Source organism: Urocampus carinirostris, chromosome 4 (genome assembly GCF_059441175.1).
Source record: "Urocampus carinirostris isolate Australia breed hairy pipefish chromosome 4, RoL_Ucar_1.0, whole genome shotgun sequence".
Lineage (NCBI taxonomy): Eukaryota > Metazoa > Chordata > Actinopteri > Syngnathiformes > Syngnathidae > Urocampus > Urocampus carinirostris.
The window spans coordinates 10,676,122-10,692,413 of NC_142352.1; the positions used below are offsets into that span (position 1 = coordinate 10,676,122).

At 41.5% G+C, this 16,292-nt stretch overlaps 1 protein-coding gene across 1 annotated transcript in view; it reads right to left on the reverse strand.

Moving 5' to 3' along the window:
* Window positions 1-8,185: 8,185 nt before the first annotated feature.
* itga11a (integrin, alpha 11a) overlaps window positions 8,186-16,292 on the reverse strand; it is a 122,985-nt gene continuing 114,878 nt past the window's right edge. Inside the window, exon 30 of the mRNA XM_088333631.1 lies at window positions 8,186-11,623. Within this exon, the coding sequence (XP_088189757.1) occupies window positions 11,546-11,623 (78 nt within the window). The 3' untranslated portion in view covers window positions 8,186-11,545. The remainder of the gene's footprint in view (window positions 11,624-16,292) is intronic.

Consider the following 16,292-nt stretch of genomic DNA (forward strand, 5'->3'; position numbering starts at 1 on the left):
GTTCTTAAGGATGGGCTGGGCACCCGTATGATGCGGCAGGGGTAAACCAGTGAAAGCTGTCGGCTTTGAACAAAAGAGTGTGTTGTGTGACATGGCCGCTTCCTGGTGTCCCATTTCTTCTGGAGGGACGAAAGCATGACCAACTTGGGTGCCGAGGTGCTTAACTTGTTTGGGTGTTCGGGCAATTGGGTTGGCCATGGTCCAAAAAATTTTGTGTATTTTTTTATGCTATTTATTTTCTTTGTTATTGTATGTGTTTGTCTTGCTGTCGGTCACCCCTCTTGAGGGATATGACCAAGGTAGATAGATAGATAGATAGATAGATAGATAGATAGATAGATAGATAGATAGATAGATAGATAGATAGATAGATAGATAGATAGATAGATAGATAGATAGATAGATAGATAGATAGATAGATAGACAGATAGACAGATAGATAGATAGATAGATAGATAGATAGATAGATAGATAGATAGATAGATAGACAGACAGACAGACAGACAGACAGACAGACAGACAGACAGACAGACAGACAGACAGACAGACAGACAGACAGACAGATAGATAGACAGATAGATAGATAGATAGATAGATAGATAGATAGATAGATAGATAGATAGATAGATAGATAGATAGATAGACAGACAGACAGACAGACAGACAGACAGACAGACAGACAGACAGACAGACAGACAGACAGACAGACAGACAGACAGACAGACAGACAGACAGACAGACAGATAGATAGATAGATAGATAGATAGATAGATAGATAGATAGATAGATAGAAAGGAAAAATAAACAAAGTTCAATTGTTTTAGTATTTTAAATATTTGATATAATTTTATTCTGGTATTGAACACCTGCAAAGGAGATGCATAGGATGGCGGTTCGTATTTTGAATATTATTCCTCAGCTGTAATGGAGGCAGGTGTGCTCAACAAGGCATGTTATTTCTTGTCAAAAAACAGAATCAACAAACAAAAACAAATCAGGTCTCAACACAATGACCAAAGTGTCCAAACCATAAACGAAAAACAAACCTGACATGATAACGGAAGACCGGATGGAAGTGGCATAGGAATGGCAACCAGAATGAAAATGGCGAATGCATAATTGGGCACAGATGTGTAGCGATTGGACTAAGGCAGGGGTGTCAAGCTCATTTTAACTCGGGGGCCACACGATAGAACAAGCATACTGTCGGGGGCCGGACTAGTAGATTAAAGAGAAAGAAAAAAAGAGATAAAGAAATAAGAGAAAGAGGGAGGGAAAAGGAGAGAGGCTGGGACAAAGAAAGAAAAAGAGAGAGAGGGAGAGAGCGTGAGAAACAAAAGATAAAAAGTCGTGAGAGAGGGGGAAAAGAAAGGGAGAAGAAGAAAGAAATCCTAAGAGAAATGGAAAGACAGGAGGAGAGGAAAGAGAAAAGAAAGCGCGAAGGGTATGAAGAGAGAAAGAGAAAAGAGAGAAAAGGAAAAAACGAAGTTAGAGCAAAAGAGGTTAAAAGTCACAGAGAGAGAAAGAGACAAAGACCAATAAAGGAAGAGAAAAAGAGAGACACCGAGAGTGACAGAGACAGAGTGGGAGAAAAGGGGTGGAAAAGAAAGAGAGAGAGAAATAAATACAAGTACAGTCTCTTTGTGAGAGGCACCAGGCTTTGGCAACATCAAGTTGACATATTTTAACCTGCAGCTTGTTTTTCTCTTGCGCTTCTCTGAGTGTTGTTTCCCGGGCCCGATTCAATCCTTTAGTGGCCCTGATCTGGCCCGCGGGCTGCCTGTTTGACACCTGTGGACTAAGGTGTGTCCAGTTCCAAACTATGTTGGCGCCCTCTGGGGGAAGGAGGTGTACCAGATCGTGGCATATCCCCCTTGTTGTTTCACGTGACCCCAAATTATATGTGTTTAGCCTGTATTGCAATGTCACCTGGCCATTATAATGTGTGTCTGTCACAATGGCTTTGAATTGTCCTTGACTTTCAGCTTCATCAGTGGGCATCATCATTTCATTGCACTGTTATCCATTCCATTCTCCATTATCTGCACCGCTTGTCCTCAGTGGGGTCACGAGGGTGCTGAAGCCCATCCCTGCTATCTTCAGGCAGTGGGCAGGGGACACCCTCAACTGGTTGCCAGCACAGGGACAGACAACTCATTTGCTCATTCACACTTAGGGACAATTTGGACCGTCCAATTAACCTGACATGCATGTTTTTGGAATGTGGGAGGAAACCGGAGTGCCCGGAGGAAACCCACGCAAGCACGGGGAGAACATGCAAACTCCACACAGGAAGGCTGGTAACTGGATTTGATCCCATGACCTCAAAAATGCGAAGCCACCAACGAGCAGTGTTGGCATCATTTTTAAGCAGACTTGTTGTAAAACATGGCAAGAATTTCAAGTGTTTACATGCACTACACCCACATTTCAAGCACTTACAATCCTCAAAAACAAAAGGTTACATTTCAAGCATATCCAAGGATTTCAAGCACCAGTACGAACCCTGTCTATGGACAGCTAAGGTGCCCGTGGACCTGTTCCGAAAATACTTCGGGAGAGCTGAGTCATTGAGATTTTCTAGTGAAATTCTTGTTTCGGGTGGTTGACTGAGTCTACTTAACCATACTTGCAAAAATTAACCTCGTAATAACATAGTTGCAACATAGTAATCAATGAAAATAATAATTTCTTGTCATTCTCAGAAATGTATATCAAAAATGGGTGCCATTCCCCTTAATTAGTAACAAAAATAAGCTTTCAGCTTGAGAAAGGTTCAAGACCCCTGCTAAAGGACAAGTCATTGTGCACTGCCAGCAACAGACAAGAAAATCGATTTTAAATGATGCATGCTTGCAATGACGGAGGGACAGCATGCTGAAAGGACGTCAAGCTTGACGATTAACAATCTTCGCACACGCTGCACGGCTCATTGACCTTCAACCTGCAAAAATCACATTTATTTAGCTCTTTGCTCACCACAGTCGTCCGCTCTCAGCTATCAATAATCACATCCAAACATACATGTTGAATTATCAGTGTTTTGTTCATGGTCATTTGAGAGACCTTTGCCCCTCAGCCAAGAGGACGTAATGACATTTATTGGAAATACAGTGGAACCTCGGTTCTCGACCATAATCCGTTCCAGAACCCTGTTCGAAAACCGATTTGGTCGATCACCGAAAATCGTTTTTCCCATTAAAAGTAATGTAAAATCGTTTTAATTCGTTCCGACACCCTGAATGTTTACGATGAATGTAAACATGAGGCTAACCCAGGCTAATCGTACGTTCGCGTTAGCGTAATCTTCCGTACGAAAGATTACGCTAACATGAACGTGTACAAATAAAAAAAAAGGATTTCTTACCTTTGTGGTGGACGGTGGGGAGAGAAAAATCATCAAATGTTTTTCAACCTCTTCCAAAACTTGCGGCAGTTGCTTGCTTATAGCGCTAACTTCCTTAGCCGCATCACTCGATTTCACAGCCTCCTTATTCTTTACTATCGTACTGATAGTAGATTTAGCCATGCTGTATTCACTGGCAAGATCGGAAATTCGTACACCTCTTTCATATTTAGCTATTATGTCTTTCTTAAAGGCAATAGTTTTACGAACAACTTTTGCTTATGTCTTTTTTCACCTGTCCTGCTTGCACCGAACTTCTTCGGAGGCATAATTAGGGGCTAAAACTGCCGCACGCCGCTCAGCATCGCACCCTAGCGTACGCACTCAGGCATTACCGGAATTTGAACTCCGGCTTTTTGACCGAACAGCGAAGCAAGAATTTCTCAAAATTTGTCTGAACTGAGAGGCATTCGAAAACCGAGGTTCCACTGTACCAGAAGAATTGTGGTATATCACTTATATTATCATCTCATGATATGTTACTATGTTTCGTCTTGACTGTCATGACTGCCGATTAAGTGCAGCTGCGGCAGATTAATTGGCGCCAACTGCCCGGACAGCTGATTGGCTGTCACTCTCCTTTTAAACCCTTCCAGAAGCCGTCAGACCGTTATGCCAACTGTTGCCTTCAGCTCAGTTAGCCTTTTCGTCCGACTCCGTTTTCGCCCTGCTTTTTTCTGCCTGATCTTTGTTGCCAACCTGTTTCCGGACCTGATTACGCCCCGTTCTGCCTGCCTGTTACCTGACCTGTTTTGCCCCGTTACCTGCCTGCCACCTGCTACCGACCTTGCTTACGAACTTGACATCGCCTTTGATCTCCAGTCCCGGCTAACGACTTGCTATTCCTGCCTGTCTCTGATCCTCCTCGCCAGACACGCGTTACCGCCACCTGTTACCCGTGTTTGTCGATCCGTGGATCGTGGAAGCAAGCCTTTCTCTCCCTCTTTTATCAATAAAAACTGAGAAAACGAACGCCATTGGGTCCTGTCTCCTTTCCTAGTCTGTGAACGAACGTTATTGGGTCCTGTCTCCATTCCTAGTCTGTGACACTTGACAAATATATGACCCATTAAGTACACAATCATCATCTCCTTTTTGTTATCTTCCTATACATAATGCCGTGTAGGATTTCCATCCATCCATCCATTATCTGGACCGTTTATCCTCAATAGGGACGCGGGGGTGCTGGAGTCCATCCCAGCTATCTTCGGGCAGTGGGCAGGGGACAACCTGAACTTGTTACCAGCCATTCGCAGGGCACACAGAGACATAGACACACAACCACTCACTCGTTCACACCGACAGACAATTTGGGCTGGCCAATTAACCTGACATGCATGTTTTTGAGAATGTGGGAGGAAACCGGAGTTCCCGGAGGAAACCCACGCAAGCACGGGAGAACATGCAAACTCCACACGGGGAGGTTGCGGCAGCTGGACTTGAACCCTGTGACACCACTGTGGGGCTGCATGCTAACCACCCAGCCGCTGTGCGGACCAGGATGTCATTTCATATATTTGTTATTGTGTTAAAAATTACACATCTATTTACATCAGGGGTCGGCAAAATTTTGGGATTGGCGGGGCGGATCACATATGGTTCAAAATTTTTGCAAAAAAAATCCAGTGGGAATATATCTGCAATATAGAAAAAAATATAATGTAGGCTTATCCAATTTTTGTCATATCAGAGCTGCTATTTCAAAAATATTATTCTCATATTTTGGGCTTTTTTCGGAAAAAAATCATTAATATAAAAAAAACAAGAAAAAATGGAGATATGCCTTCTTTGCTGGCCTAAAAAACATCTGGATCATCCATCCATTATCTGCACGGCTTATCATCAGTAGGGTCGCGGGGGTGCAGGAGCCCATCCCAGCTATCTTTCCGGGCAGTAGGCAGAGGACACCATGAACTGGTTGCCAGCTAGTCGCAGGGCACACAGGGACAGACAATTCGCTCGCTCATTCACACCTAGGGACAATTCGGACCCGCCAATAAACATCCATGTGTATTTTTGAAAAGTAGGAGAAAACTGGAATGCCAGGAGGAAACTCAAGTAGACACAGAAAGAACATACAAACTTTGCACAGGTAGGCCGGTAGCTGGATTTGATCCATGGACTTCTAAACTGTGTGTGGTTGTGTAGCTTCCAGATGTGTGCTTTGATAACCAATCACATTTTGGCCGGTAGTTGTTGCTAGGCACATAAATCTACCTTTAGGCCTTCACAAGGACTTCTGAAGACTCTGAGGCCTGTGTTATAAAAAGCTGTTCGTACAGCCAATCAGATTCCGAGTTGGAGTCTGAGTGCCTGCTATAGGGCCTTGGGAAAACGGTTTCACAAACTATGATTGGTTAGGGGGCGTAATCTACCAAAGAGATCTAGCTAAGAGCCGTTAACCTTGAAGAGACCGAGCTGCAAAAGAAGATTTATATATCCAAAGCAAAAGGTTGGACAACACCGAAGCGAACAAACCTTTCACAGTCATCTCGGTCTAGAGGTAAGATTTTAACCCCGAGCCCGAGAGCAACTTGTTTGGAATTTCGGACCGGGTTGAGCCACCTGTCACCTGTCCTCATGTTGAGGTTTTTGAGTTTTTCCTTGCCCTCATGCAAGTTATAGACCAGGGGATGGTGTAATAATAGTTTGTAAAAATAGTCTGTGGTTTGTAATAACCTGTGCAGCCCTTTGAGACTCTTTGTGATTAAGGGCTATACAAATAAAAATGACTTGACTTGACTTTAACCTAAATTTTGTTGCAAAAACAGGCTTTACATGTCACGGGTCCTTCACATCCTCTTACGCAGTCACTGCTGCATATCACCTCGCCACTTTGGCCCAAAAGTAAGATCTTAATCCCAAACTGAAATTCTCAGCTGTTTCCAATTTTTGGCCAGGTTGGGCCACACCTCTTGGTTTTTCTTTGTCTATATTTATGCAGTCTTCTCTCCTTTAAATTAAGTTACAAAAGATAGGCTTTACATGTCACGCATCGTCCCCCTCCCCTTCTCACGCAGTCCGTATTGCATATAACCTTGCCACTTTTATGCTAAAGGTTAAATATCAACCCTGAGCACTAATCCCGATTTATTTCGGATTTCGGGGTGGGTTGGGCCACCTGTCATCAATGTTCCCTGGTATTTTCCACGGGTCTGAGCGTTCACGCAAAGTCGGTGAGTAACGCTTGAAACAACAGTGAGCAACCGTAATCCCAAATGTGGCAGGATAATTCCTTATCAAACATGTCCAAAACTTGACATCACGTTACGTTTTGCTGAGTTTCCGGCAATGCAAATATATTTTTCTCTTTTGAATGAATTGACTCATGTACTATTGCAAAGGTTGTACGGCCTCCAAATGTCGTTTGTCCTTACAATTCGTTCACAAGATATCCATTTCTTTTTATTTCCTGATATATTTTTTTGCGTAATGTTAACATTTTTGGGGGCTTATTTTGTTGGTTGTAAGATACAGAACTGTACTTAATCACATTTTTAGTGGAAGTACAATGTTGGCAACAAGATTCACTTGATATAATTAGAAATTATTGGAATGCAACACAAACTTTTTCTTTTTCTTCCGTGTTTTTTTTTCTACTTTTTTTTAATTCTTTTGAAAAACATCTCATTGTGTTTATTTTTTCCTAGCTGTTACTTTTTTCTTTTTGATCTCTATTTACTTTTTTTCCTTTGTTTCTTTCTTTTCTTTTTTCTGGCTTTTTTCTGAATTTTTCCTTCTTTTTTCTCTTCCTTTTGTTTCTTTTTTTCTCAGCTTTTCACTACTTTTTCATTTTGGTGTTTTTTTCTTTTTTGTTATGTTCCCCCATTCCTTTAAGTCATTTTGTGCATTATTTTACATCATATTTAGTCATGTTGGGATTAAAGAAGCAAAAAAACCTGAAGAGCCGTTTAGGACCTGAAAGAGCCGGTTCCTTTTAGTAAGCAGAGCCGAAGAAGCCAGTTCTCGACAAACTCTACTAACTTTACTCAACTTCGTTCTACTTCCACTCAACTTCAAAATACCGCATTTAGGACACAACGTCAGGGGAACCCGTGTATTTTGACCTTTGTGCACTGTAACTTTGACTTAAGTCGCTTCCTAATTAGTAGTTTTGAGCCCTCATTTTTGTGCGCTGGCTAGATTTTCTTGTGCGCTGAGAATGTGCAATTGCGCACGCGCGCAGCTTAGAGGGAACACTGCCTGTCATTGTACTTTTTTGTCTCTATTCATGCAGTTTTGTTTAACTTCAATTTAATCACAAAAGACAGGCTTTACTTGTCGTGCATCCTTCACCTTCACATCCTCCCGCCTCCCCATGCAAATCACATCTCCTTTGGCCAAGTCCAAAAACTAAAATGTGGCACAGCAGCCTTCCTGTTGGTGGCTTAAATTTTCTCCCCGTGCTTGCTTGGGTTTCCTTCGGGCACTCTGGTTCCCTCCCACATTCAAAAAAGATGCATATCAGGTTATTTGGCCGATCCAATTTGTCCCTAGTTGTGAATGAGTGTGTGAGTTGTCTGTCCCTGTGTGCTCTTCAACTGGCTGGCAACCAGTTCAGGATGTCCCCTGCCCGGAGATAGCTGGAATGGGCTCCATTACCCCCGCATCCCTACTGGGGAGAAAAGGTGCAAAATATGGATGGGCGGAGCCGGCTTGTAGAGACGATTGGTTCACGAACACACACATCAACAATTCTGACAGGAGCTGAAAGCCTAGGTGTAAAATGCACAGACCATTGGCAATATGCATTTATGAATTAATAAACATGCAGACATGTTCATTTATATTTCAATTTTATTTATAAATAGACCATTTCATCAAATTGGTGTTGTAACACTAAGAATAAAAGCAAAGAAAAACATCATGTCCCCTTTTATAATATGCATTGAAACATTTTATAATATGCATGGAAATGCAACACAGCTAGCTCAGAAGTCTTGTTTTGTTCTCAGTAAATTTAATAAATATTTTGCTCGATAAAATAAATACCTGATCAGAAATAACAAGTACAGATGCTGCCCTACTTACGAACGAGTTCCGGACGATCGTTCGTAAGTTAAATTTGTTGCTTCAGTGCTATATTTTGTATGGAATGTATGTTTAAGTTATGTATAAGTAACCTGTATTGTTTTGTACTGAAAAATAAACATTTCATAAAATAATATGCTCTATTAAGATAAATAAAGTGAAGTTTAACTTACTATAGGAAGATGAGCTTCAAGAGTTAGGCGCCTTCCTCCTCAGTGGTAGAAAGTGGCGGAAAAAAAAAGCGATCCAACCATTTTCTCAACCGCATCAAGCTTTCTTATTCCACTTTCATTTCAAAAGAAATGTCTCACATCTTCTCTACACTTTACACCAACCATATTGAACGGATGCACGAGATATTAAACAATAAAAATGTCAACGTTTCTAACGCGCTGGAGATACAGTATAAAATGTTTACACACGAACTAGGAAGAGGAAGCGTGTTTCTTCTTCGGGGTGGATGCCGGGTGAGCTTTCCAGTGCCATACTCCGGTAGCGGCGGAAATAAGTACTACAGTAATGTCCTGTACTCTGAAAAAGGTGCACACAATACAAAATCTAACTGAAATCCAACCGGATATTTTTCTACATCCCGAAAAAAACATTCGTATCTACCGTTTTTCGTAACTGGAATATTCGTAAGTAGGGGAGCGTCTGTAGATGGAAATGTAGCCATCTCTTTGAATATAGGGGAATCGGGAACCAGGGGTGGACCAAATCAACAATTTTTTATTATAATAATCCTTTTTTACGAATGTATATATATTAGCATTATATTTTTTACATTTGGCTGGCCGGATTAAAAAGTCTGACCGTCATAGATTGCCCACCCTTGGTTTACACATTCAAGTTCAATTTATACAGATAAAAGTGCATCAAATATCAAAAATCACCCTGCTTATTTTCAAGGATGATATAAAATAAAAAATAAAAAATGACACTTAACGTATTCATTTACAATTTGAGTTTTCGGCGACTTAGTTTTACATCGTCGTCACGATAAAAGTCGACTGCGTCTTTTTAAATATCAATTTCAAATTACAATACAGTGGAACCTCGGTTTTCGAACGCCTCTCAGTTCAAACAAATCGGAGTCTGATAGGTTGGTCGTTTTGGTTGAAACATTTCTCAGAATTCACTGTGTGAATAGAAATTGTTTTTATATTCCTAAATATAAAAACAATCTTTCACACACACACACACACACACACACACACACACACACACACACACACACACACACACACACACACACACACACACACACACACACACACATGAAGTAACGTTTCAATAATCAGTCTAATTGCATCTTTTGTACGTTTATCAGTCTTGTACTCTTTTATTTTGAAGTCGCATTTCCGGTGTATTTTTCTGTTTCCTGTGTGAATAAAGTTAACTGCACACACGGGAGCGGGCAGTGCTGCCGGGCCACTCGCCCGGGGTGGGCCACAGGAAAGTGCACTCCCGCTTGAGAAATTTATTTACCTTGATGCTTGTTTTTATTTGAGTAATTCTGCCAACATACAGTTTATATAAGTTTTAACTTTATCAAGTCCGAACAAAAAATTCGAGAAATTCTTGCTTCGTTGTTCGAACAAAAATAGGAGTTTGAACGCCGGGGTGGATGTTTCGCATCACATTTTTTTACTCCTTTTTATTTTCTCAGGTGCAATTGCACCTCCAATACACTAGGGGACGTCCGAGATTAAACAAATGTGTAGCAAATGGGCCGAGTTACAGAATTTCACCACACCGATGAAGCTGCAGCCACCAGAGTCATCAATGACTTTAAAGACACTGTCATGAACCACTTCCGAAAAGTGCTAAAAAGAAGGCAGAAGCAAATGTCATTGGATAGATATTTTAAGAGAAAAGAACATCCTGTAGCCAGTCATCCGTAGCAAAGAGATTTGAACGTGTGAGCACCCCTCAGACAGAAGAGCTCCCCGAAGTTTTTATGGAAGGGGACTCTCCTTCCAAACAATAATTTTCCTTCCTCCTCCAACCCTCTCACCGTCCATCTGCGCCTTCTGCTGACCACCACAAAGGTAAAAAATCCTATTCATAATTCTTTTCTTTATCCTTTTTTGTATTTTTACAGGCGAACGTACGATTTGCCTGGGTTACATTTATGTTATTTGTATCTTAAAGGTAAACAAAGGTAAACATTTAGGGTGTTGGAACGGATTAAAACGATTTACATTATTTGTAATGGGAAAAATGATTCCTGTGTTCGAACAAATCGCTTTTCGAACAGGGTTCTGGAACGGATTATGGTCGAGAACCGAGGTTCCACTGTACATATTTGGATGTTTGACTGCTGATATTTCCCTTGAGCTTTTCTTTTTCATGTCATGAAAATTTACAATAAAAGTTCAATAAATATCTTGGGAGATGTTCCAAAAATATCCCCCTCTATAATAAAAAATAAAATACAAATAAAAACAGTCAAGAAAGATGTGTTCCTCAGAAGAGACTCGAGACGCTTCAAAGAATGAGAAGCCACAAGACGTGAAGGTTGACACTGAGGACGGCGGGCTTCTTACACCGACAACATGGGATCAGTGCAATCAAACTACAGTGGTACCTCTAAATTCGAGCACTTCATGAATTCCGTTACTCCCCAAGCCTGCACAAAATGTAGTCATTTTAACCATATTTAGTTTAGTTTGTCTTTTATTAGCATATTTTGTAGTGGAGTAATCCAAAAGTAATTGAAAGTAATCCAGTTAAAGTAACCCTACCCAACCCTGCTATTTGAATGTGTTTTAGCAATCAGCAAGATGTTTTTTTTGTCTATTTGGGGTCAGTTGGATTTTTTTCGGAAGGACAGTAGCTCAATTCGTTTTTAATGGTTTCATTTCGCTCGTTACGAGAGTGTTTCGAGTTACGAGCAAGATCCTGGAACCATTTAAGCTCGTATGAAGAGGTACCACTGTGCGAGAGTTTTGCAGTGCTGCCTGCTAGCGCGGGACACGTCCGGTTCTGTGACATGGCGTGGCCGAGGTCGCCGGCGCCGTTGTCGGAGAGAGAGAAGAGGAGCGGTGGTCCCTGAGAGTGGGCTCCCCCTTTAGGGGAGGGCGTCGGTGGGGGTAGCCTCGAGCGTTACCGATCTTCAGCCGCTTTTCCGTTTATTTCCTGCTCGTCCTCATCCCTCCGTTTCTGCCGCTGGAAGAATCCCAACTGCCGGGGGGGATGACAAATGTTCACTCACAAAGACCATAATTTAGTACGAATAAGTCCAGTTAGAAAATTGAAAAATCGTGGATAAATAAGTGTAACGGGTGTGATAATAACTTTTGTTTTATTTAAATTCCTTCTGAAATACAGGGAGTGCAGAATTATTAGGCAAGTTGTATTTTTGAGGATTAATTTTATTATTGAACAACAACCATGTTCTTAATGAACCCAAAAGTCTCATTAATATCAAAGCTGAATATTTTGGAAGTTGGAGTGGGGCTTTTTTAGTTTTAGCTATTTTAGGAGGATATCTGTGTGTGCAGGTGACTATTACTGTGCATAATTATTAGGCAACTTAACAAAAAACAAATGTATACCCATTTCAATTATTTATTTTCATCAGGGAAACCAATATAACAGCTCAACATTCACAAATATACATTTCTGACATTCAAAAACAAAACAAAAACAAATCAGTGACCAATATAGCCACCTTTCTTTGCAAGGACACTCAAAAGCCTGCCATCCATGGATTCTGTCAGTGCTTTGATCTGTTCACGATCAACATTGCGTGCAGCAGCAACCACAGCCTCCCAGACACTGTTCAGAGAGGTGTACTGTTTTCCCTCCTTGTAAATCTCACATTTGATGAGGGACCACAGGTTCTCTATGGGGTTCAGATCAGGTGAACAAGGAGGCCATGTCATTAGTTTTTCTTCTTTTAGACCCTTTCTTGCCAGCCACGCTGTGGAGTACTTGGATGCGTGTGATGGAGTGTTGTCCTGCATGAAAATCATGTTTTTCTTGAAGGATGCGGACTTCTTCCTGTACCACTGCTTGAAGAAGGTGTCTTCCAGAAACTGGCAGTAGGACTGGGAGTTGAGCTTGAGTCCATCCTCAACCCGAAAAGGCCCCACAAGCTCATCTTTGATGATACCAGCCCATACCAGTACCCCACCTCCACCTTGCTGGCGTCTGAGGCGGACTGGAGCTCTCTGCCCTTTACCGATCCAGCCACGGGCCCATCCATCTGGCCCATCAAGACTCACTCTCATTTCATCAGTCCATAAAACCTTAGAAAAATCCGTCTTGAGATTTTTCTTGGCCCAGTCTTGACGTTTCAGCTTGTGTGTCTTGTTCAGTGGTGGTCGTTTTTCAGCCTTTCTTACCTTGGCCATGTCTCTGAGTATTGCACACCTTGTGCTTTTGGGCACTCCAGTGATGTTGCAGCTCTGAAATATGGCAAAACTGGTGGCAAGTGGCATCTTGGCAGTTGTACGCTTGACTTTTCTCAGTTCACGGGCAGTTATTGTGCGCCTTGGTTTTTCTACACGCTTCTTGCGACCCTGTTGACTATTTTGAATGTAACGCTTGATTGTTCGATGATCACGCTTCAGAAGCTTGGCAATTTTAAGAGTGCTGCATCCCTCTGCAAGATATCTCACTATTTTTGACTTTTCAGAGCCTGTCAAGTCCCTCTCATGACCCATTTTGCCAAAGGAAAGGAAGTTGCCTAATAATTATGCACACCTGATATAGGGTGTTGATGTCATTAGACCACACCCCTTCTCATTACAGAGATGCACATCACCTGATATGCTTAATTGGTAGTAGGCTTTCGAGCCTATACAGCTTGGAGTAAGACAACATGCATAAAGAGGATGATGTGGTCAAAATACTCATTTGCCTAATAATTCTGCACTCCCTGTATGTGTAAAGTTTTTGGTAAGTGTCCTGCAATGATGAGTCCAACAGTGCCACCTGCTGGTATGGGGTAGGGTTTGTTTTGGCTTTTGACATGTGACCGGAGGGCGGGGTTTTGTTGGCAGTCTACAGAGCAAGCCGCCAACGGTAAGACACAAAAAAAGTTAATTTTAAACATTCTAACCACAGCTGACAAATCTCTCAACATGCACAGTAATGTGACTGATGTTGTCAAGCTGTATGGATTTATTTTCGTTTTGTTTCTGTTGTGCTAAAATGTTAATTCCCCTTAAAGAGATCAAAGAGATCAAAGCCAGCAGAGAAGCTAATGTTGTGACTCATTTCATCTGCAGGTAAATTGTATCCGTTTTTATACTCATTATTGTTATTATTTATATTTTCTCATATATATAAAAAGGATGATGTTGGTTAAAATTCAGACTAAAGGAAAATATGTTGAATTTCTTGTAAACGTAAAAAAAAAACACTATACGATCTCTTGTTAAAATGATTTTGTTAAAATGGATGTAAAATGTATTGTGATATTCTAAAATGTATTTTATGTAAATTGAAAAGAAAGCTCTTTGATATGCTTTTGGGCAGTCTACAGAGCGAGCTGCCAACAAGATCAAAGAGATCAAAGCCAGCAGAGAAGCTAATGTTGTGACTCATTTCATCTGCAGAAACTGTACTAAAAAACTCATCATCCAGTCCAGCGTGAATGTGAATCTTTGGCGGGACAGGTACACCGCGGTTACATAAGTAAAAAAACAAAGGCATGGTACAGGGTGTTCCAAAAGTCTTGGGCACATTTGAAGCCCCCATATCTCCTTTTAAAGCTAATTACATTAGGTTCTTTGTAAAGCCATTGGTTTTTAAGGAAAAAATATTAGACCCATTAATAGTGTTCACTCAACCAGAAAAGACATTTTGTGTGCTTGGTTTTTCAAAAACTGACTTTTGTTCAATTTGCGTTTCGCAGAAAATTTAGAAAGGAGCTTCCAGAGATTATGCCTGTAGTGAGATAGCATGGTAAATTCATGATGGTGTCAGGACAGGAACGGAAACAGGACCCACTTGCGTGACGTTTACCACAAGTTTTATAGAAAGAGAGAGGAGGGGCTGCACCCGCGATCCGGTGTTCGCTGGGCAGGGGAAGCAAATCGCTCTAGGACTCGGATTGTGATCAGAACATGGAACTGGATCTTCCGTAGCAAGCGATGGCGGTGTCATGGGCATAAAACTGGTTGGTAGCCAGGACTTGGAGAGCAAGACGTGGTCGTGGTTAGAAATGAGTCATGAGCCAGAACGAAAAATTAGACGTAGTCGGGAACAAAAAGGGGTCGTAAGCCGGGACGGGAGAGCAGACGTGGTCAGGATCAAAACAGGTCGTAGCCGGAGACAGACAGGAGCAAAAACGGGACGGGTGGGAGTCAGGGTCGAAAAAGGCTTGCCTAGTATACACGGAGATTCACACACGGACTGACAACAGGGGATTGACAGGACAGGATTCAAACAGTAACAGGGAGCCAATCAGAACCTGCTGTGGTTGGCGCCAAATGTGTCGGCACACGTGATTCACATCAGTAATCATGACGGACGGATGGGTGCTTATGCCAGGCTAGAAGAACGGGATTTTCTTCAACTTCAGAAGATGTGATAGAACAAGTTTGAAATGCTTCACAGTGGAGTCGAGGTAAATTGATCAGAAGAGCCAGTAGGGAACTTCAGGGTCCTACAACAACTGCTTGGCGTGTCTTAAGATGATGACGTCTACATGCTACAGTTAGTCCAACTGTTGAAGGACACTTCTAAACCAGCTTGTTGGGACTTTTCCATTGATTTGAAACAGAAGACGGACGGGCTTGTTTTTAGTGAAAATGCAACCTTCCACGTAAATGGCAAAGTTAAAGGACATAAGACTAATGGGGTACTGAGAATCCACATAAGCTTCTTGAGAATCAGTGTGCCTTGTGTTATGTTGAAAAAAGCAGTTTATGACTATTCTTCTTTGAAAGAGCTCAACGGTGAGACGTACCTCCACATGCTGGAAAACTGGTTAATTGATAAATGGAATGATAAATATTCTGGTGCCCAGCCAGATCTCACAACATGCCATTTTTTTGTAGGGATTTGTGAAAGGATTAGTCTATGTGCCCCTTAATCCAAGAGACATGGATGAGTTGAAGGCACAAATAACAGAAGCTGTGGCAACCGTTAAAACAATGCAATGCTGAGACGCATTTGGATCGATATGTGTCATGTGAGCAATGGTGCTCACATTGAACATATTTGAATATTTCATGTGAAAATTGAGATTATAAGGTCTCTGAATCTACCAGATGTGTATCTATATCCTTTTTTAGTGTCAGGGATATTCAATCTCAAAATGTGCCCGAGACCTTTGGAACACCATGCACCTGGAGGAATTGTTGGGGCCGTGGTTTGTCGAAACATGTGCATAAGAAACAAATGCATCAATCAAGGTCTCCGATACAGGTTGGATTCGGTTACTTGGAGTGGTCGGGTTTTGCAGTACCAAATTTGACCATCAGGGGGCGTTGGAGAGTTCACAAAAGGAGATGCTCATCGATTTTGTTGGGATTTATTAGGGGTTCCTTGACACTAAACCTAGCTAAAGACCCTGACAGAGCCCTAAAGTACAGTAAAGCTTACAGTTTCAGGAAAAATAATAAAATCATTTTCTAATCAATATTGTTATGGTTAATTTTTAAAAAATGGACATTTTTTAACCACACGCGCTTAATAACACATAATGTCCCTTTAAAAATGTATTTGCTATGAACAACTGTTTTGTCTTGACAGTTTTCTATTGTTTTGGAAAAATCAATCCCAACTCCAAAAAGCAATTCGCTTTCAAACATGTGTGTGGTACTGTGAGTACATTATTACCATTTTTTCTCCTTGAGGACAGCCAGAATCACAAATGTTGCAAAAAAAGGGAAGA